The sequence below is a fragment of the Elgaria multicarinata genome, chromosome 9 (genome assembly GCF_023053635.1).
Source record: "Elgaria multicarinata webbii isolate HBS135686 ecotype San Diego chromosome 9, rElgMul1.1.pri, whole genome shotgun sequence".
Taxonomy (NCBI): Eukaryota; Metazoa; Chordata; class Lepidosauria; order Squamata; family Anguidae; genus Elgaria; species Elgaria multicarinata.
The window spans coordinates 34,509,441-34,532,901 of NC_086179.1; the positions used below are offsets into that span (position 1 = coordinate 34,509,441).

A 23,461-nucleotide genomic window follows, 5' to 3' on the forward strand; every position below is an offset into this window, starting at 1 on the left:
CCCCCCCCCAGTCACCAATCAGTTTTATGGGTTTCCCAGCTTTTGTGCAGTGTTTACACACACACACACACACACACACACACACACACGTTGAAATGCCTCTCCTAAAGCTTAGTTATTGGCAATAAGAGCTTTCAATGACAATATGTTGTTGGTGCTTGTATTTTGGCTCCATGCCTTTGGCTCCACCCACCACTGAAATGGGGCCCTAAGACCCTCTCTGAAACTGAGTTTGGCAGTCATGTCCCCGCTTTTTATATTGAGAAAATCAACAGAACAGAACAGAAAATACATCGTGTAAAGAAAAGAAAAAACATTACATATATAGGAATATCATCATTTTTCATCATGTGTACCACTCATTCAAAAAAAAAAAAAAGGGGGGGGGAGAGTTATGCATAGGGTTCAAGAAAAGCAGACCAGATATCCATGTATTTATCCACTCGCAAGTTGTGCCTATATAACACCCGTTCAAAAGTTGATGGTGTTATTAGGTCCTCAGTCCATTGCATTATGGGAGGTGAACATTTGTGCTTCCAGTGTGATAGTATAAGTTTTTTGGCTGTCGTATGGGCCCTGGCAGTCATGTTGACAGAGGCTCAACACCCGTTTTATACTACTGTAAACATCACAGACCTTTTGCCAGAGAATCTTTAGTTTTGTGCTGCAAATTCTGTTTTAGAATTCCAGCATACCCAATATGTCTGGGCTGTGCTATAAGATTGAAATGTTAAATATTGTATTTAATGTTATACAACTGATTTTTTTTAAAAAAAATGGCAGCTGTTTTGAGCAAACCTTTAGAAAAGCCAAGCAGAAACTCACAAATCAAGTACAGATGGTAACTTCTATATTATCATGTGCATATCCACGTCAGTTAACACCATTGGTGAAAGATACAAGCCTTTCTGGTTACGACTAGGTCCTCCTGTGCACCACAGCATATATGATAAATCCTCTGGAGTGTTATCACATAAATGCTGGTGACCAACCAGTGGAGTTAAACTCTAGTTAGTATATAATCCAGGCTATGTGTGATGTTAAAATGTTGGCATTGGAATGAGGTTTTTTGACAGAGGTATGTTGTTTTATTCCTATCCTTGGCTGAGACATTTGTGTGTCTCTAGTTCTTTGGCACACCAAACTTGCTGCTGGCGGCTTGTCTTTCACTAGTTGCAAGGGTGGGGCTCTTTGATGTGCTGATGTTTCAGTCCCCTGGTGCTCCAGGGAAGCAGCTGCAACAAGGAGCTAGAATTCACCTCCAGGAGAGAATTGGCCCCAGGCTCATAGAACGCTGCTTGAATGCATTGGGCCATGAATTGTGGAGCCAAGCAGTGGTGTCCACTGATAACTTGTTCTGCTACTACCCTTACCCAACCTGAAAAGCAATAGGGATTGTGACAGATGGGGGGTGGGAATTGTTGCAATTCCATAGCGATGACAGCAGGTAAATGGGAACTTCCTTCCAATGTAGGGCAGCAAAGCTAAGAGAATGTGAAATTCAGCTGTTAGCTTGAATTTCAGTTGGGGTGTGATTGGAGAGGAGGATCAGACAGCTTGTTTGTTATGCTCTGTATTGGGTATCTGGAATGAGAGAGCCTCTTTCCTTCTACGGCTCTTTCAAGGGAAAGACTATTTCCTAACTCTGTAATTTGCTTCCTTTCTCTAGGGCTGGGGTCCCCACCACATCTTGGTAGCCCCCAGGCTCCCTCCCTCCCTCCTAATGTTGATTTTAATTTCTTCTAGCTTTTTTTTAAATTAAAAACAATAGCTGGGAGGCTAGCATGCTGCAAAGTGAAGTGCTGGACCCCAGTGCCATATTTAGTTCCAAAAACCTTCTGCATCCCAGAGGCATTTTTAGGAAATAAACATGGCAGGTAGCCCAGTGACTCATTTCAAAGGATGCCCAGAAAAAAGAAAAAAAAAAGATAGTGTGGGTGGCTAGAGTAGGTGAGGGCAAATATGTGATTTGGGTCTCAGACCCCACCTCTGCCTTGTACTTACGTTCCTAGGAAAGATACTTGTCTAACTGGCAGCAGGTTCCCGCCACAATGAGCTTAAAACCTGTTTGTTTTTTTGCTGCTGCGGGGCAGTTAATCCTGATGCCACAGTGAAAGCGCAGGGTTTCCGGGTCCGGGTCCACCCCGTCATCTGCCTGGCAGATGGTGACCAATCAGGGATTGCCATCCACCCATCCACGCCTCCACTGAGACACTGGAGCGAGGCTAGATGGAGGATACACCGTACTTCTTTGCTCGAGAAAAAAAAGTGGGATAAGCCCCTGACTTTTTTTCTTCGGAGTTTCCAGGAAAAGCCCTGTAGTGGCTGCGAATATGCGGCTGCGTCGTATTATAGATGCAGCATGGATTAGCAGCCACTGCGGGGCTTTGGGTGCATGTAGACAGCCTCCAGGGTGCCCTCCTTGGAAATGGATGCTTTGTGATTAGCCTCCAGGGCAGCCATTTTATGGGAGCACTTGCAACACTCTTTCAGAATTCAGAGTGTGCCCGCTGACCAAAAAGGGTTGGGGACTCCCGCTCTAGGGGAATTGACAAGGAGCAGAAGGATCCTCTTCAGCATAACGAGTGTTGTACAACAGTATAAACACCACAAGTAGCGGATATAACCCACAAAATAGTCTGAAGACGCCAAACAATTTCACTTCTCCAAATCAAACTAAGAGTGTTCCCAGATGAGGTTTTTATTGTGCAATCACACTGCCTCATTCATAGAATTTTTACAGGAGTCCAGATGTCATAAAAAACAGAAGCGCCACACTGGATCAGACCAACGGTCCATCTAGGCAGGCATCCTGTTGACTTAAGAGGACATCCAGCTGCCCATGGGAAACCCACAAGCAGGACATGAATGCAACAGCACTCTCCCACCCATGTTCCCCAGCAACTGTTGTATTGTGTAAAGAAGTGCTTCCTTTTATCTGTCCTGAATCACCAATCAACTTCATGGGATGACTCTGGGTTCTAGTATTATGAGAGAGAGAGAGAGAGACAGAGAGAGATGTCTCCTTTTCTGCTTTCTCCACTTCATACATAATCTTGTACATGTTTTCTCTTAGTCGCCTTTTCCCCTCAGCTAAACAAACCCAGCTGTTGTAACCTTTCCTCATAAGGGACTTGCTCCAGCCCCGTGATCATTTTAGTTGCCCTTTTCTGCACTTTTCCCAGCTCTACAATAACCTTTTTTAAGGTAAGGTGACCAGAACAATACACAGCATTCTAAATGAGGTCACACCACAGATTTGTTTAATGGGAGTAAACCTTGGCAGTTTTGTTTTCAATTCCTTTTCTAATTATGCCGAACATGGAATTTGCCTTTTTCACAGCAGCTGTGCACTGGGTTGACATTTTCATCAAACTGTCCACGATGACCCCAAGATCTCTTTCTTGGTCAGTCATTGCGAGCTCAGATCCCATCAGCTTACTCTTAATGTTGGGATTTTTTGTTCCCCACAGCACTTCCATGGAGGAGTCTGCCCCTTTTAAGTATCTAGTCTGCGTGACTCTATGCCTGTTGTTTGTTTGTAAGTCTCCTTTGTTTTCCCAGAGCTTCCTCCATCTTTTCCTTACCAGAAAAATAAATCTGATGGGGGGGGGGGGGGAATAGCTGTACAATGCCTTTTGACTGGTAATGCTATCATCCCTAAGTCTTGGCATGACTAATAGTGTCTGGATAGGAGATGGCCTGGGAATGCCATTTATACCACTCTGAGTTCTTTTGGAGGAAGAATGGAGTATACAATGCAAATGGGTAGTGGAATAAACATACATTGCTGGCATTTTATCCTTCTGAAAGAATTATGAGGAAGTGCAAAAAAAAAATGCTAAGAAATCTTTACACTTATCTCTTGATGAAAGTGACAGAAGAAAGATCAGAAGTTATGTTCTATGTTGTTTATTCGTTCAGTCGCTTCCAACTCTCCGTGACTTCATGGACCAGCCCACATATTTACCATTTCTAGCTTTATGGCATACCTAAAACTCTCTAGGTATTATGATTCTTGGTATGAGGTTGATCCCCTAAGGAGATTCAAGGATGTGTCCGTATACACAAATGCACTTAGATGCATAACAGTATCGAAGCGAACGTTCCAGTGTGCAAATCAGTTCTATGGTGTTAGACACCTCTGGTGCTGGCCGTGGATAGGGGAGCCTGTGTTCTTCATAGAATGTTTGTTTCTCTTTAGTCACTATTTTTCAAGGACTCGGTGGGTTTCTGTATGCCCAAATGTATCTGATCTCTGGATGTAATTGTGTGCATGTGTTTTCAACAAAGGAATTTTAACCTTCATTGTGTTAATAGGCATGAAAGTGTTACCTATCTTTGATTTAGTTTCCAGGCGGATGTTAGTCTGTTGCAGGTAAAACAACGGAGACTTGTGGAACCTTAATAGATTAACAAATATGTTATGGCATAAGCTTTCATGGCGTACAATCTACTTCACCAATACATGGTTGTCCCAAGTTACAGGTACATATACACATGGTTGTGGGGTAGGGATATAAACATTGAGGTCAGGGGGAAATGAAATGCAGAAAGTGCAGACGCTGGTAATTACTGTGCCACAAGTCTCTGTGTTTTGATTTAGGAGACTAAAATCCTACTCCAATGGGCTTCCTCTTACTCTGAACTATTACTATTCTTTACCATTCCTGTACTGTTGCTGTATGCAAAGTGTGCAATTGTTATTATCTCTGGTCTAGGGAAAGGCAATGGAAAATCTGGAAATTTTATTTTGGCTACATATTTCTGAGAAAACACTGCAGCCTGATGTTGTCCAGGCTTGTTCAGAAGTGAGTCCCATTGCTTTTCAATGGCAGTGAGTGTGCCTTTGGTTGGGGCATTGGGAACATCAGAATGCCAGTTGTGCAAGAAAGAGCTGCCAGCTAAACTTGCCATTTCCTAACCTGGTATCCTCCAGATGTCTTGGACTGCAACTCCCAGGATACCCAACCATTGGCCATGCTGGCTGGGGCTGTTGGGAGCTGAAGTCCAAACATCTGGAGGGTACCAAGTTGGGGAAGGCCATCATGAGTCCCTGCTAAATAACTTGCCCCCTCCTCTTTACAGCGTTAACATTTGGATGTGAGGAATGTAGAGATATAAGGCCTCATCAGAGGGTCCCAGAGGGTCTTTCATTTCTATAAATTGCAACCAGATGCCTCCACCTCCCCCAGTTCCCAACTTTAGAAGACACGATGGGAGCAAGACTTGGGGTGCTTTCTAGTGCTACCAGTCTGAAGGAATTATGCAGTTATTCTGTCTGTACGGGTTTTTTGCTGGTAAGAAAGGCGGAGGAGGGGGGAGATGGAAGAAATGGGTACAAATGTAAAACTGTTTTATTTGGACCCCCATAAAAGCCCATGTTTGAGGCAGAGTGATTCCAGTGCTGGTCTGGAAGTACGCTGGGAATATGGAAAGGGGGTCATAGGAGATCAGCCGCCAGCAGTCAGAAGGGCATTTAGCAGGTGTTCCATCTTTTCCTCCCCAACAGATTAATGTGTTAAAGGAAAAAGAAGAAAACCATGTAAGGTTACAAGTAAAAGATATTGTCCGGACACACACAGAGAGGAATGAGGCAGGGCCAACTGTGATGTAGTGTAGTGGTTAGAGTGTTGCACTACAAGCCCAGAGATCCGGGTTCTGTTCCCCACTGGGCCATAAAGCTGACTGGTTGACGTTGGGCCAGTCACTGACTCTCAGCCTTTAACTACTGAGCATTAAATCGAGTGGCTTGGGCGGGATAGAAATGTAACCAATCAATGAAAGCTTCGTCTGGAAGCACCGCAGCCGAAGCTATTTTCAAATCTTGCCAACTCTTGTTGGGCTTCTAGCTGGGGGCGTGTGCGCGCCTTGCGGCCGTGCATAAATGCTGGGTTACTTTCTCCAGCCAGCCAGTGTACAGCCGCCTGGCAGCGTCTTCCTTTTCTCTCTCCATCCACGGCTTGATAGCGCTGGCAGGCAGCGCCGCCTGGCACACGCTCCGCAACGGACAGGGGACTCCCGGGCGCCTCTCTGCTTTCGAGGCCCTCCCAGTTGCCCTGCTGTATCCCTTCGTCGTCTTCTCTCTCTCTCTCTCTCTCTCTCTCGTCTTGCCTCCCCATCACCACCTCATTGGCTAGCGCCCTTATCCTTCTTTTATTATTTTTTGCATTTGGGCAGCCAGGCTCCACCCCGTCTCCTTCTCTTTGCGCCTTCATTGGCTGCTTGCAACTTCGAGCCCCGCAAAAGTTCCCATTGGAGATGTTCCCATTGGCTGGGAAGGACCCTCCCAGGAAGTTTTAAAGAAAAAGAGAGAGGGGGAGAGAGCGAGAGCGGAGGGGGAGAGAAAGTTTTCTGCTGGGCGGATTGGAGAGGTTCGAACAGGCTGGGAGAGGGAGGCGGGGAGCCCTGGCGATGGACCTCGGTGCGGGCGGTGGTCGCGCTGCTTACAGCTTCTCTGGATTTGGCTGCTTTTAAAACGTACAAGGAGACTGGTAGCCGTTCAGGCCAGCCGGCAGCATGACGGTAAGTCACTGGCCTTCCTGTTCTGGGCAACTTCGTTACCTCCCACCATAGTTGAGCACAAGTTCCTTTGAAAGGCTGGAAGGCGTGTACAGGTAGGGGTTACGGCGTCCCAGGCTGGCTCCCTCAGCTTCAAGAGTAGTAGCCGGTGTTAGTCCTACTTAGAGTAGATCCACAGAAATAAATGGGACTGAGTTAAGTCTCCTTCATTTCAACGGGTCTACTCTAAGTAGCACTAACATTGGATATCACCCCAAGATTTAGATTCCCGTAGGTAGGCTTTCCTTTCCGGGGAGAATAGGGGTCTAAGATGCATCCCCCACTTTCCACTCCTCTGCCTATGATCCCACTTGTTAAGGGGTTCCCTTTCTTGAGGGTTATATATATTTTATAAACCCTTTTGTTCACTATACCAGTGAACTAGCAGAATAGCAGCGGGTCTTAACTATGAAAGTCAGCAAAGACCAAATTAACTTCAAGACAGAGTCTATTTAGTTTGGTACAAAAATAAAGTATTTTACTGATAGAAAATAACACAGTTTATGGCAATACAAATTTACACCAACATACTCACACACTTGGTCATACAGATTACAGCAGGGCTCACATCAGTAGAGAGGGAATATTTTAATCTGATTACAAAGCTCCAAAACTCTCTTTATATACACTTCCCTGAACAAATGATGAAACCACTAATTGGCAATGGCAAGACAATTAGACTTTTGCATCATCCCAATAATTCAATAAAGTCCAGCTGCAAACTTGACCTTTAAGCTGATTGACTGATGCTGAGTCTTCAGTTTCTTCCAGGTTTTACAGGCTTGTACAAAGATATGGAAATCACAAAAAACCAGTCCTAATTCAGGACTCCCAACACCCTTGACCTGGATATGATCGTCCTAGCTGGTTTGCCCCTCTTTTAGGTTTAGCATTTGCTCATAGTGTACAGAAGTTGGTGGGGTTCACACGTTCAAACACACGGGCACAGTGTATTCTGTTGCCGTGTTTTGCCTCGGAGGGCTCGATGCGCGACATATTAGGTAACGCGATCCCTGTTTTACTTGCCGCCTTCCATTGGGAGAGACGCGCGCCAGTTTTTCGAGTTTCTGTTACTATTATCGTTATCATCATTTTTAAACAGGATTCTTCATCAGGCGCCTGGTCAAAGACTTCTGTGTTAACTTGAACGATGGCATAAATTTGTCTCAATAAAAGGTTATGAACTTCATAAAAAGAGAAGCGCGAAAGATCTTCCTTGGTCTATATCTTTCCTTCTCAACCCCCACCCCAACCTTTCTGTAAACCAGGCATGTTTGTAACCAGGAAGAGCCGCTGGTTCTGCTACTGGGTAAGGGAAATGTTGTTTGCATGTTTAGTTCTGCTACTCAGTTAGGGAAATGTTGTTTGCATGTCTAGGGAGGGATCTATTTGGCGTTCGGAGGTGGTCAAGAAGTGAGCTTTGCACAAACGCAGTCCTTCCCACTCCAGTCCCTTTCCTCCCCCATCCACCCTGGCCTTCTGGGGGTGGGTGGTGCTACAGTTGTGGAATAGATCAACTCTCAAGTTTTGGAGATGAACATTATGCTGATTTTGGACAAGCCTCCTGAAGCCTTGAGCCTTTCGTCTGCTTGTGTGTGTTCCTTTTTTAAAAAAAACTTGGTCGATGTACTAATATGTCAAGGGTATTCCTTTTAAAAGCAGCCAAAGGATTAGGAAGTTGTAGCCTCTGGGTCTGTCTCACCTCTTCGCCTTCCTGTTTGCTTTCCAATTCTCCTGTTCATGTGTCTTTTTTCTCTTTCCACACAAGTTTTCAATGGTCCTTTCTGTCCCATCATCTGTTAAAAAAGAAAAAGGACAGCTGGGAGAGGGATGGTCTAGAGGGACAGGTGAGCGGGGAGGGGTGCACAATTTGTGGGGAGAGCTGATGATGAACCAACTAGAGCACTTGGCTGAATTTTTGTAAAATCTGGCATATCACTCTCCCTCCCAGGACACATGGAGAACCATGTATTCCTCTGATTGTGCAGCAGACCTGCCTAAGACATGACCCTATTTATTGGTGGCCATGATGGCTGGGGATAGTGGGAATTGTAGTGCAACACCTGGAGGGCACCAGGTTAGGGGAGGTTGACAAACTACAACATTGCCCAGCCTGGTGCCCTCCAGATGTTTTGGACTACAGTTCCCATCATCCTTGACCCAGGCTGGCTGGAGCTGATGGAATTTGTCGTTCAAATCCTCTGGAACATACTAGGTTGGGGAAGGTATGTGACACACAAATGTATACATGTCACCAGCTTCTTCAGGTGGAGCTAGGGGCGAGGATCCTGCCAGAAACCCTGGAAAGCCAGTTGCCAGTCAGTATTCGCATTATTGAGCTAGATGGACCAATGGTCTGATTCAGTATGAGGAAGCTTTCTACGTTCCAGGGTGTGTGTTTCATGGGGAAACAATGTTGAAGGGAAATGTTGAGGTTGGCTGGGCCGTGAGAGATGTCTGGTCTAAGGAGCGGTGCTCGCAGCATTGAGTTATGGCTGCTTGTGTGGAGAATGGAAGCTTTCCGCGATTGCACATCCATATTAGGGGAAAGGCATGACCTTGAGCTTTGCCTGCACTTCCTACAGTCCTGTAATATCCTGCCGCCCTTCCTATCCTTCCTGGAGACACCACTCCTTTTCCTCTTCTCCCCCCCCCCCCCCAGCTTGCCTTGCACCCAGGCCAAGGAAAACTGCTGATTGAGAGAGGGAAAGAAACTGACATGTGAAAACGGCTTCCCCCTCTTGAGGCCTAAGAATAAAACTATAGAATTCCCCCGCCATGTAAATCCTAACAGTGGCATAAATCCTCACCCAGCTAGCCCTTCCCTTCCATGTTTATTTTGCATTTTCCCTGCTTTTGTTGGGGTGTGTGTGGATGTCTTTTGGTCTTTAGCCAAGCCTTTCCTGGCAGTGCAGAAAAGGGAGCTGTTTTAATCTTTAGGAGTGTTAGATTCCATCTCATCAGATACGCAAGACTGGAGTAGGCAATGCCTCTTTTCCTTTTTCTTTCTTTCTTTTTGTCAGCACGTTCACTTTCCAGGTTCAGTATCTGTGAGTGCCTGTGCAAGGTCACATCATTATTATTATTTTGTATAGCAACATCAGTGTACATGGTGCTGTACAGAGTGGTGATTAGCTTTCTTCTATTTGCTCTTCCCAATACAGAAAATGGTTTAAGAAGAAGTCCACATCTTGGTAGAATGGAAACTGTAACCAGAGGTGGGCAGAAGGTAGATGTCCAGATGTTTTGGACTTCAACTCCCAGCATTCCATTGGCCAATGTAGGTCAGGACTTCTGGGCATTGAAGTCTAAAACATCTGGAGATCTACCTTCTGTTCTGTACTGTAAACTCTGTGTTACAAGAGTATATTCCTCAATGTTTCACCAAAGGGAATGAGTAGCTAACAGCTTCGCACAACTTCCGCCAGCCTGGAGCCCTCCATATCTTTTGGGTGACAACTCCAAAACATCTGGAGAGCACAAAGTTGGGGAAAGATGGCTTAGGAAATAGTACCCTACAGCAGTATGCCTAAAACTACATGGAAACCAGTCGTCTATGGCTTCAGCCCCTGTAGGGGTTGTTCAGCTGTAAAGCCAAGCCATTTGGCACTACAAGAACAAGCTGGGAAGAGCCTCAGGCACTCTGGTTGACCATCCTCCCTTCGTGCACAGTCCTTGGAGATGTCTGATCCCTGTGTTGTAGCAAACCATGCTTTTGCTGTTTTGTCTTAACATGTAAACTATGGTTTGCAGTGGCCTGCAAAACAGGATCAACTTGTTATCCTGGTTGCAGGGCATCTCAAGCCATAGTTTATGTGTATTGATGGAATGGCCAAACCATAGTTTACCTGTTTATGGTGAAACTGCCAACTACTGTTAGGTGCAAGTAAGGCTTGGACATTTCTGATTGCCATGTGTGGAGGGAGCGCGTGAGCACAAGGCAGCTCATTCACAATATGCCAAACTATGGTTTAGCATTACGACTGAACACCCCCTTGGTGTGGAATGTTTCACCATGTCTCTGTCGCTTTATTACTCCTCTTTTCTCCTTTAACTCTTTCCATGAGAGCAGTGCTGGCATTCAGGCTTTGTTTTAACCCAAGTTGTTATGTGAACGTGGCTTGCACGGGAAACATGAGTATGGGACCAATTGTTTCGGAGTCATTTTATTTTAACACTCTTTAAGGATCCTTTTCACAGAGGGGGTTCCTGCTTGCAAAGCTCAGCCAATGGTTGGCAGAAGTGAGTGCGTCAATGGTCATTTGCAGAATGTACTACTCATTTCTGAGGTAGCAGTGCCTTGAGGGGGAAAACAGAGGCGCTTCTGTGAGCCTGTTGTTAGCAGCTAGTGATGTATCTTGAGGAGTGGGAATGCCTCTTGTGATTGTAGTGCACAGGTAAGGGGAGAGTCGCTCGTGGCTGCTTCTGAAGAAGCAGAAGCGAGAGAGATGCTTTACTTGCCAGTCCAGTCACGCTACAGACTATAAGCATGCCTTCTCAGATGCTTTAGGGTCCTGGTATGCAAACTCTTTCAGTTTCCTTCAGCCCAGGTGTAGTTGAAGCATGCGATGGGTGGGCAGAATGGGGATGATGCTTGTGGCAACATAACTTTACCCGCTGCTTGCCTTCGCCTGCTCTTCACAGTGTCAAGACCATGTGGTAGGCTGCCTGTTGCTGTCCAGATGCTTTGGATTACAATGCCCATCAGCTCCAGCTAGCAGAGCCAATGGTCAGGGATTGTGGGTGTTGTAGTCCAAAACATCTTGAGTGCACTAGGTTGCCTATGCCTCGTCTAGACAGGACTGAGAGTTCCCAAGAAGCCAAGCTAGGAGCTGGCTTGGTCTGTATTAGTAAAGGGTTTTTTTGTTTTTTTTGCATTCTATCACCATTGATGCATTTTCCTAGCTGCTTCTACAAATGCCCACCCGCAAATCTAAGCCTGAGTTGAGGCAATTTTTTTTACTCTTGGTTTTTCCTTAAATCCACCATTTTCAGATACTCTTAATAATCAACTTGTCATTAATTAGTGTCTACCCAATTTATGCTTTTGAGTCCTATTCAGGTGTTGTCCAGGGTTCTAAAATCTTGGAGAAAGCCTCCACAGATAGTAGAAGCTCTGTTCTGCAAACATTTGTCTTCCACTGGAGGAGGGGGAAGGGGCGGAGCTAGCACGCTTATCCCCAGTCCCCTTTCAGCCATGTAGAGCTTACACACAAAGGGAATGCCTGAATAGGGCTTTGCTGGTCTTGAAATTCTGTAACTATTTCAAGGAACATACTGCCGTTGTCATGTTGCACTGTGAGGCTGGGGAACATCTCAAAGCATAGGTAACTGTGGACCTAGCAGAGAAGGTTGGACTTCGAAATTAGGAAGCAAAGAAGCCTTTTGTCTCCTCTTCCACATCCTCTGGATCAGACCAAAGGTCCACGTAATCCGGCTGCCCACAGGAAACCCATAAGCAGGATGAGTGCAGCACCACCCTCCTGCCCAACTTCCCCAGCAACTGGTGTACATAGTCATACTGCCTCTATCTGGACTAATAGCCATTGATAGTCTTCTCCATTTTGGTGAATGGTTCATATCCCCATCCCTACCCCACCCCTCTTTGAGGAGAGAGAGGTTTACAAAATATTCTGTGTTCAGCTTTTATAAGAAATCGGGGTTCGTTGTACTCTGTATACCAAGTTTCACCTGGCCAGATCAATATCCTAATGATTTTGACAGCCCTGCGAGTTTTTTCTTTGTCTGCTAAGAAAGGTTTCCCAACAGATGACGAGCTCCCCCCATCCCATTCTTTTGAATAAGTTCAGAAAAGTTATTAGCTAGCCTGTGCACCCAAACTTTTGTTAGCCATTTGTGGCATGTGGGTGAATGGGTGGGAATGGAGACACCCAACACCCAGATTACAAAGTAGTCCATCTTGGTCACCTGAGGATGATTTGTATGTGATGGGCAACCAGATGAGTGGTTGGTTTTCTCCCCCTCCATTTGTCTAAAATAGCGTTGTTGATGTGGTTTGTATGTGATGTGCTATTATTGGCATTGCAGTGTTGCATTGTGAGGCTGGGTAACACCACTTATTCAATAAAGCTTCATTCATTAACACCACAAAGCATAGATAACTGTGTACCTAGCAGAGAAGTTTGGACTTTGAAATTAGGAGGCACAGAAAAAAGAGGAAGAGTCCCCCCCCCTCCGTACCGCCTTCCACCTCCTCTGCTTAACTCTGCCTTCCCCAGCCTGGTGCTCTCCAGATGTTTTTGACTACAACTCCCAGCATTTGTGACCACTGTACATACTGGCTGTCACTGGTAGGAGTTGAAGTCCCAAACATCTGCACCAGATTGGGAAAGGCTGGCCTAATTCTTTTGTTACTGTTCTCACCTACGTTCTGTTGAATGTCTCTAGATGAAATCCAGCCAACAGGTACATGATGGAGCAGCCTTCCCCAGCTTGGACTGCAAGTCCCATAATTCCTAGCCTGCATGGCCATAGGCTGTGCTGGATAGCAATTATGGGAACTGCAGCCCAATGCACCTTGAGGGTACCACATTGGGGACAACTGTGATAGAGTGATGCCTACTAATAGGAAACTTAGAATTTTCAAGTTGGAATGGACCTTGAAGGTCATATAGTCTGACCCCTGATCATTGCAGGAACTATAATGCAGGCTGCAATTACAGCACCCCTTCGAGATGGCCATCCAGCCTCTTATTTTGGGTGGGAGTTTCAATAATATTTGTAGCTCAGCTTTATTACTTGGTTTTCTGCTACCCTGCTCCCATCTGACACAATTCTGGTTTCTGCTTACTTTATTTCAATAAATCTATATGTTTCCTTTTATGTTCATGCTTAAAGTGGCTAATGGTACGGATCTATACATTGTTCTTTACGCAGCACATAGTTAAACTATATAAATTGCTACCACAAGATGTACTGATGGCCATCAATTTGGATGGTTTTAAAAGGGGGTTAGACAAATCCCTGGAGGAGAAGGCTATCTATGGCTACTAGTCCCAATGGACCCAGTAGGGGGGCTAACAATGGCTATTAGTCCGGATAGCTATATGCTACCTCCAGTATCAGGCAGTACACTTATGTATACCAGTTGCTGGGGAACATGGGTAGGAGGGTGCTGTTGCACTGCTTGTGGTTTTCCTGAGGACAGCTGGTTGGACATTGTATGCTGGACTAGATAGACCCTTGGTCTAACCCAGCATGGCTCTTCTGATGTTCTGATGCTGATTTGGTTTCTTGAGTGGTAGCAATTTTTGGTCATGGATGACAGTGGGTTTCCTCCCACACTTGAACCACAGCGACGGCTTTGCTAGATAGGCACAACAAGAGGCCACAGAAAAGTTGGTGTTGGCAGAATTTGCGAAGTCCTGGAGGTGAGCCAGAGCAGTCTCACAGGCTGTGAACCTCATGAAATTATTGCTCATTATGGGAGCCAGGCTCTCAGCAGCTGGATAACGGAGCATTAAGAAGTTCCTCAGTCCTTGGGCTATGCTGCTTATGCCTTATTGCGGAAGAACAGAAGTTGTCAGGGTTAAGGTCTAAGCTTGGAACAGCATGTAATGTTTGGTTTTCTCTTTATAACAAATATTGCATCCTACTTATCTCATCCCTATCTGCCCCACAACCTTTTTAATAAAGCACTTGTTTGTTTTTCCCCAGCCTGCCTTAGATACAAAGTACTATTTGCTTTTCAGTGGGTGGGGTGGGGTGTTCAGCTGGGGTGAACTGGAGAGTGACTTGATCGAGATTGTGAATCCTAAATATTTTTCAATCATTCCCTGGCAAAACATAGATGGGGCTTTCTTTTAAGAGTTTGTAGGCTGTAGGGAAAGATGTGCCATTCAAGGGGCTCAGGAATCTCAGAAATAATCAATATATTGGTAAAAAAAAAAAAGGAAAATTGTTCTGCTTTTTTATTTTATTTTTTTAAAAGATTGATTATGCAGTTTGGTTAAAAGTGGTTCTTTTCTGCAAAGGGCATCCTTGTTGATGTTTGCCTTGGCATGACTTCACAGTGATCATGAATCCATTTGAGCCTTTTAAGGATAAAAAAAATATATCAGTCATAATTGCCTGTCTATAGTCTGGCAATTTTTTTACAGGTCCATTACATAAGAACATTAGACGAGCCATGCTGGATCAGACCAAGGGTCCATCTAGTCCAGCATTCTGTTCACACAGAAGCCAACCAGCTGCCCACAGGAAACCCACAAGAGGACATGAATGCAATAGCATCCTCTCACCCATGTTCCCCGGCAGCTGGTGTACAGAGGTACTCTGCCTCTAAACCTAGAGGTAGCATATAGCTGTCAAGACGAGTAGCCATTGATAGCCTTACGCTCTATGAATTTGCCCAATCACCTTTTAAAGCCATCCAAATTGGCGGCCATCACTGCAGCTTGTGAAAGTAAATTCCATAGCTGAGCTATGTGCTGTGTGAAAAAGTATTTCCTTTTATCTTTCCTGAATTTCCCATCAATCAGTTTCATGGGATAATCCCAAATTCTAGTATTATGAGAGAGGGAGAAAGGTGTCTCCCTATCCACTTTCTCCACATCATGCATAATTTTGTACACATGTATGATGCCATGCCCTGCTTTTTTCTAGTTAAACAATCCCACATATTTTAACCTTTCCTCCAGCCCCTTGATCATTTTAGTTGCCATTTTTCTACACTTTTTCCAACTCTACAATATCCTTTTTAGGTATGGTGATCAAAATGATACACAGTATTCTAAATGTGGTTGCACCATAGATATATATAAGGAGAGTATGATATTGGCAGTTTTATTTTCAATTTATTTCCTAACTATGTCTAACACGGAATTTGTCTTTTTCATAGCAGCCACACATTCATGTTCCTTTATCCAGTACAAAGCATTTTAATTGGCACTGTCTTTTGTATCGAATATTCATCTATACAAATGTCTTGGGAAGTAGGTTCTTTATTTCCTACACTGGAAAATCCGGATGAGAGTGCGTTTGACTGTGTAGCCTCAGGCAAATCAGTCCAAGGCAGAGTCAGGACTCAAACTCATATCCTCCAGATCAAATCTGGCTCTTTATTCACTGCACCAACCTTGCTGAATGTTATGTCACTGAGTTCTTGGGTAATGGGATGGAGAATCCTTGTGCTTGCCTTAACTTTTGTCCATTTAAATTTGAACTGACTGGTTTTACCATGTTGTGTGTGTGATTTAGACTTGCAAATATTCCACTTTTCCAGAGAGCTACCTCCTCCTTCAATTGCACCAGTTGAAAATGGGCATGGGGCAGGAGAGCATAAGGCTGTCCTAATAGTCCTGCTACAAATTGTTGTATAATGGCTGCTGATATCCAATTCATGATCAAGCTTGTGCCATTTTAATCCTTGGAACAACCTGGGAAGTCATTGTAAGCAAGCAGATATTAACTTTGCCAGAAAGCCAGTATGATTTATGGCTGGGTTGGGATTAAATCCTCACTCCCTCACAGCTGAATCCAGAACTCCTGCATCCTTTGCACTCAGCTGCTCTCGGCTGCGATTATGCCACAGGCAACTGTGACCCACCTAACTATCATCTATCTGTCCATCTGGTGACGGTTCATCTCTGCCTCCTGGTGGAAAACATTCCAGAGCCAGCTAGGCCTCAGAGTGGGGGTACTTCGTTTTCAGCCTTAATGACCTTGTTCAGATGACACACCAAGCCACAGTGGTTAAACATTTTGAGATAAATGTTAGGGCTTAGTATGTCATGTGAATCATTCCTAACCCTGGTAGCTATATAACCACAGTTTAAACACGCTTACCAACCATTTGCTGCAAAAGAGTTAGTGGCCTCACTATGGCTTAATGTGTTGTCTGAACAGGCCCAATGTATTTATTTTATTTTATTTTATTTTATTTTATTTATTTATTATATTTCTATACCGCCCAATAGCCGGGGCTCTCTGGGCAGTTCACAAAAATTAAAAACATTCAAAGTATAAAACAACAGTATAAAACAACAGTAAAAAGGTCTCCCAAAGTCTCCTGAGAACATGTGAGATACTTTATCGTCTATTGGGAGTTTTTGGACTGCCTCTTTATTCTACTTCTCATGCACGGCTGGGCTTCACATATCCTTCTGTGTCTTATGAGCATTCTTTCTCTTGTCCTGTTCTACCCATTTGTGCCATCCTAAGCAATTCCTTTCCTTCTTTGGTGTTTACATTCTTTGCATACTTGCATGCTATTATCATGTCCCCCGTAGACTCAATTTTTGTGGGGCTAAGCATATTGAGTTCTTTTTAATCTCTTCCTGCAACGCAGCCCCTTCAGCCCTCAGATAAGTATTTTTGTTTCTATATGTACCGGCATCTCGGTGCCCTAAGATGAAAATGACCGCTTGGGAGTGTAGTTAACTCAGAGTCTAGCTGTTCCTCCTTCGAAATTCAAGACTTAATTGAGCATCCTCATTTAAAAAGATTGAGTAGCACAGCCGTCCCCAACCTGACCCTCTAGATGTTGTGGACTATGACTCCCATCACCTCAACCATTGGCCATGGTGGCTGGGGGTGATAGGAATTGTAGCCCACAACACCTAGAGACACTCTAGGTTGGGGAAAGGCTATATCAGGTGAAGTCCTGAGCCCCTGAAGAGCTGCTTCCAGTCAGAGAGGATGGAGACAAGACTTTCCAAACCTGTTGCCTTCCAGGTGTGTTTGGACTTCCCATGCTGGCTGGAGATGATGGAAGTTGTATTTATTAGATTGCTATACCGCCCAATAGCCAAAGCAATCTGAGTGGGTCACAAAAAGAAGTTGTCCAACTCATCTGAAAGTCTCCAAGTTGGGGAAGGTGGATGTAGACAATGCTCTGCTAGACGTATAAACTGTCTGGCCTGATCCTGTGTTTCTAAGGTAATGTCTGATGCATTGAGATTTTGCTGCTTCAGCTAAACGACTAGCCTCAGCATCAAATGCAGGAAACATGGAGCTGCTGTACATTTGGGATTCTCCAGCTTCGTTCTACTGAGCCTTTAAAAGTGGCTCCTTGCTGACTTCCCTAGCCTGAGCACAGACTTCCTGCAAGATGGAAGGCACAGAACTACCTGAGACCACAGGTTGTTTTCTGTCCCCTAAAAGAAGGACACACAGTACCAAAGAGTGGAAAGCAGATGCTATTTACCTTGCCTGTGACCCTGGCACCTGCTCTCTCACCTAGGGATGAATTCTTTTGTTTGGGCAGGCGACTTAATCGAGATCTGTATGGGCTATTAAGCTGTGTGGTCTTATTTAGAAGGCTGCATCTTCAGGTAGTCCCGTTGTGTGCTTTTTAGAAACAAAGCCCCAGTTGGTATCATTCCTGCAGCTGGGGTTTTAGCCAGGCTGCTTCAGCAGAGATGTTGATTGGTACCTTTACAGTGTTTTATTTCTGTAAGAATCTTTCCTGCAATTGTTGCATCAAATATTTAGGCACCATCCCTATACAAGGTTAAGAAATAAAGGTCAAATACTTGGGGATAACATTACATTTTAAGCTATGAGAGCAGCAAGTGGCCTTCATATTTCTTTCTTTCTTTCTTTCTTTCTTTCTTTCTTTCTTTCTTTCTTTCTTTCTTTCTTTCCTTTCTGCCTGTGAACCGGAAAGTGCAGAAGCCACTGCCTGCTCCCCATGCAATTTGTTCTTCTTGATTTAGTGTCGCCCACAAATATGGTCTAATTTTATGCTTCATCTTTTTCCACAGAGCAAAAAATGCCTGACACACCATGTGTCTTTGTTAGATAAATGTGCTCCATCTCATTACTTTGATGTTTGTTGTGAATAGTACTACCATTACTTCTAATCTACATGACAACCTGGCCTATTTGGACTTAAAATGCCATGGAAACACAGTACAACATTTTGGCTGCAAAATGCAAATATGTTATACACACTGCATTCCTTTCGCCCATTATGAAATCTGGGTGTAACTGGCCAGAGTGCTCCGTTATAATTGCTTGCTGTTCGTTTGCTCATGCTTCTGTAGCCATCTAAATGCCTAGGGATTTTCTTGCAAAATTCCTCATGTATTTATTTTGTTTATTTCTGGGAAATAGCAACGTGGACATTGGTGGTTGATTTGGAATGTGATAGAGGATTCCTGGAAGGCAGAATGGATATGAGCAGCATGGTTATCTGGGTTTTGGTGATGCCAGGGTGCTCCTGGTACAACAAATGTTGGATGCAAGACATATGGTATGGATAGATTCTGGGATCAAAGAGCAGTAGTCTCTAACATAGTGCTTATGGACACCTGTCTTGGTGCCCACTAGGCTCCCTGCCCTTCCTGATTTTTATTTTATTTCTTAAGGTGGTGGTGATAGTGTAGATAGTGATTTTAACTGGGATGCTGACTTGATGCAAAGTGGAATGCTACCCTTCTGTACCATTTTTATTAGCGTTCAAAAAGAGGTTTTGTGTTTCAGAGCTCAGACCACACCTCTGCCTTGTACTTTTAGGTTCTTGTGCAAGTCACATTTCTTTTAGCCTCACCAGCTTGCCTTCTGGGAAATGTGTGTTTTGTGACTGGCCATGTCCACCATGGCAGCCATCCATGGCAGCCATTTTGTGAGATTGCCCATGACAAGATCTCAAAATTTGCCACTGCCTCAAAACAATTGGGGACCCCTGAAATATGGCTTTGATCCCCATAGTGTTAACGGAAACTCAAGCTGCAATCCCTACCAATTTGAAGTCAACGGAGATGTTCCAGAAATGGTATTTTGTGGATTACTGCCAGTTCTGTTGAGTTCCATTGATTTAAACCAAAAATTGGGTGCATAAGAGCCGAACTGGATCACACCAAAGGCCTATCTTGTCCGGCATCCTGTTTCCCAATGTGGACAACCAGATGCCTGTGGGAAGTCTAGTATCAGTATCACCCTCCTGCTTATGTCCCCTAGCAACTGGTATTCAGAGACATACTGTCTCTGATACTGGAGGTAATATATAAGCATCCTGACAAGAAGCCATTGATAACCTCATCCTCCATGAATTTGTCTAATCCCTTTTAAAACTATCCAAGTTGGCGGCTGTCACTACACCTTGTGGTAACGCATTCCTTTGTTTGACTATATGCTTTGTGAAGAAGTACTGTCTGTCCTGAATCATTCAATGGATGACCCTTGTTCTATAATTATGAGAGTGTCTCTCTACCCACTTTCTCCACATCATGCAAGATTTCATAACCTCTGTCATGTCTTGTCTTACTTGCTGTTTTCTAAGCTAAAAGGCAAAAATAATAATAATGGTAAGATACAATATTCATAGCAGTGCACAGTTACTGCACATTTTGTTATTTCTTTGTAACTGCTATTCCTTGTTGCTCTTTGTCATTTTACTATGATGGTTGGTATGAAGTAACTTGTCACCTTAATTCCTTAGCTTTTTCAGAAGCAAAATTAGCACTGAATTCCTAAATTAACACATTCTGATAATGTTTTTTTGAAAGGTTCAAACAAGGTTATTGTGACTCTAGTACTCACCACTCCCCCTCCCTCTGCCTACGTAGTGCGCAAGTAATAGTTTTGGCCTTCATGCTCCAGCAAATGTTTAGACTGTGTTTGTGTTTATCAGTTCCCACTTGTCTGCATGTGTTCTTGGCTTCCTGTTACCTTTTCATTCCTGCGTTGTTGCTGACCAAGTGAAGCGAGGCCTTTTGGTTTTAACTCAACGTTTGTACATGAGTTTGTAACACGATAGCAGTACTGAAGATCTGAAACGTTGAGAAGGCGATTGGTTGTGGTGGGGGTGATATGTGCTCGGGGCATAGTTCTAGGTTACAAATACTGTCCAGAGCCAGTGCACTGTACTGGTTAGAGTGGATTCAGGAGATCTGGGTTCTAGTCCTCACTTGGCCAGGAAGTACACTGGGTGTACTTCGGGCCATTCACTAGTTCTCAGCCTAACCTACCAGTCAGGGTTGTTGTGAGGATAAAATGGAAATGAGGAGAAGAATCATGTATGCACCCTTGGCGGAAAAGGTAGAATATATAAATGTAACAAATAAAATAAATAATACTAAATAAATTCAAGTGTGAGCTAAGTTGTGTACACATTCAAGACAAAATCAGAGACTCTGTGTGCTGCTTGTCAACGTATTTAGGCTGGTGGGTATGTACAAGGGATAGGGCCTTCTCAGTAGTGGCCCTCCACTTGTGGTATTGTTCCGATTGATGTCTGCCAGGTCCAATCATTACACACCTTCAAGTGGGCACTAAAGACTTATTTGTTTACCTTGGCCTGTGATAGGATCAGGACTTTATGGGGTGCTGTTGTGTGAATGGTGTTACATGGTTTTAATTGTTAGTTTTGATTTTATTATTATTGCTGCTGCACTTATTATTATCAGTGTTTTGTGGCTTAAAATTTTTAATGGCACCTTGATAGGGTGGATTAGAAATCCTCCTTATAAATAAAGTACAGCTTAAATCTTTTAAATAATTGCAATTGAATGTCATTCTCAGATACACAGTTTCCCCAGGAGGCCAGGAGGAAGGTTTCTCGAATTCTCATTCTCCTGTGTGTGCAGTTTGCATTTATTCTTTATATCCTGCCTTTTAAAGGTACAAAACTGAATGTGGTGGCTTAGCAACAAACCATGAAAAGCAACAAAAACAATATCAAAACATTTAAAATGCACCACTAAGAAAGCCAGCATAAATAGTGATTAAAAGCCTTTTGGGAATTCGGAGAAGTCTTCAGTGGCTATTTAAAAACAGGAAAAGAGGGGTGAGACAGAGATTCCCTGAGAGGGAGTCCCACAGCCATGGAACCATTATTGAAAAGGATTTGATCCTGTTAAACCATCAATTTGATTTTAGTTGGGTAGTATCCAATGTTAGTCTTGTATGAGAGCCAGTGTAGTATAGTGGCTAGATGTTGGACTGGGAGTGGGGAGATCCAGATTCTAGTCCCCACTCAGACATGGAAGCCCACTGGGTGACTTTGGGCCAAACACAGACTCTCAGCCCAACCTACCTCACAGGGTTGTTGTTGTGAGGATAAAATGGAGAGGAGGAGGAGGAGGATTATGTATGCCACCTTGAGTTCATTGGAGGAAAACGGTGGGATATAAATGTAATAAATAAATAAAGTGGGCCCATTGAAATGAATGAGACTTTAATTAGTAATGACTAACTCAGATCCCATTCATTTTACTGGGTCTATTTTATATAGAACTAACACTGGATACTGCCCCTTGTTTTTATTTATTTATTTTATTTCTTAGATTTGCCTACCATCCAACGGGCGAATGATCTTGGGGTGGTTTACAATCATAAAACAAAACAACAACAACAACAACAACATAACCAAACAAAAAATACAACAATAAAAGGATCAGAGTAAGACAATATTATTATTACTTTAAAACACCAAGAAGCCAGCAGGAACATCAATAAAGCAATGGATTAAAGTTAAATATCTGCTGAAACCTGGCATCTAAATTTATACAGTGAAGATGCCAGGAAGATCTCCCTGGGAAGGGCATTCCACAGATAAGGGGTCACTATGGAGAAAGCCCTTTCCCTGGTAGCCACCCATTGCACCAGTATGAGCTTCAGTAGCCAGAGAAGTGCCTCCAAAAATCTTAGCAATTGGACAGGAACCTATGGCAGAAGGCACTTCCCCAGATAAACTGGTCCTAAGCTGTTTTGGCCATCAATTAGAAAGCCCGAAGCTGATCTCTATGGTCAGTGTTGGCTCATATGGGCACAGGTGGACCCTGAAATAACTTGGTACTAGATCACTTAGCCTGACATTTCTTCCTCCTTTTTCAGCCCACTTTGTGCATATGGGAAGATCAGGGCTGCCTACAAAATACCATGTTAAAACACACAAACTGGGCTTATCCAATTGCCCTGAAATCTTCTTTCCCTCTGTCTCCTACAGAGTTCATTTATTTTACATGATCCTGATGACGGCCTGACCTTTCCTCTGGCCTCTCCCCACACACACTGCTCTTCTCCTACTGTTTGGCAACCCAGAAGGCGAAGAGTGAGGAAGCCTAGGTCACCTGGCTCTTCTTTCCATGGAGTTTTTCATTCCCCCCCCCCCGCGCCTTCCTGTTGACATCCTGTCCCTGCCATCGGACACCCCAGCCAAGTATGCCAGCGATAGGCTGGGATTCACAGTTTGGCAACAGGTGGCCCTTCCCTGTATCCAATCCAGTTGTACCATTTGGGGCGGGCCAGGACGTCCGTGCTTCAGTCTGTCTGCTCACAAGCTTGGGTGTAACCCAAGAACTCAGGCTTCGGAGATGAAAGCAAGGGAAAGTTTCGCCCAGCTGGGTTTGCAGAGTCACCTGGCTCCCGGTAGATGCTTCCTTGGAAGTATCTGAAGCCCAATGGGAATCTGAGCACCCTTCCAGGAGGTGCTGAATTGCTTCCCGTGATACCTTCTTCCTGAAGGGGAGTATGTGGCCGTTAGGACCTCTGGACAGCTTACTTATGAATGGCTTTCTTGATGCAGACGGTGCTCCGGTATGGATATGTCCTCTTGTGCGTTTCTACTTTCCTATTCCACAGAGGGAGAGAAACACTTTGAAAGTGGCAGAGTGCCCATATGGTGCCTATCTCAGAATTCCTCAACCTGGTGCCCTCCAGATGTGTTGGACTACAACATCCATCATGGCTGGCTGAGAGTAATGGGAGTTGTAGTCCTACACAGCTGGAGGGCACCTGTCTGGGGAAAACTGGTGTAACTTAGAGCATGGTAGCCAGTCCACTCCTTTTTTTTAAGGACATTTTGGGGTTTAGTAATAGTTCTTGGAAAGTCAGGAACTTCCTTTTTGAGAATAGACCAGCTAGAGATATTTTAAGACTTCATCCATAGATCTACATTCAGAATTGTGGCTGCAATCTACTTGGAAATTTTGAT

General features: G+C 44.2%; 1 protein-coding gene across 2 annotated transcripts in view; it reads left to right on the forward strand.

The window, feature by feature from the left end:
- TRIOBP (TRIO and F-actin binding protein) overlaps window positions 1-23,461 on the forward strand; it is a 68,333-nt gene that overhangs the window by 21,419 nt on the left and 23,453 nt on the right. Inside the window, exon 1 of one of the 2 annotated variants that reach the window (XM_063133507.1) lies at window positions 22,806-23,064. The exons of the other annotated variant lie outside the window; for it this stretch is intronic. Coding sequence (XP_062989577.1) covers window positions 22,999-23,064 — 66 coding nt within the window. The 5' untranslated portion in view covers window positions 22,806-22,998. Of the gene's footprint in view, window positions 1-22,805; window positions 23,065-23,461 lie in introns of those variants that run through there. 2 annotated transcript variants of the gene reach the window in all.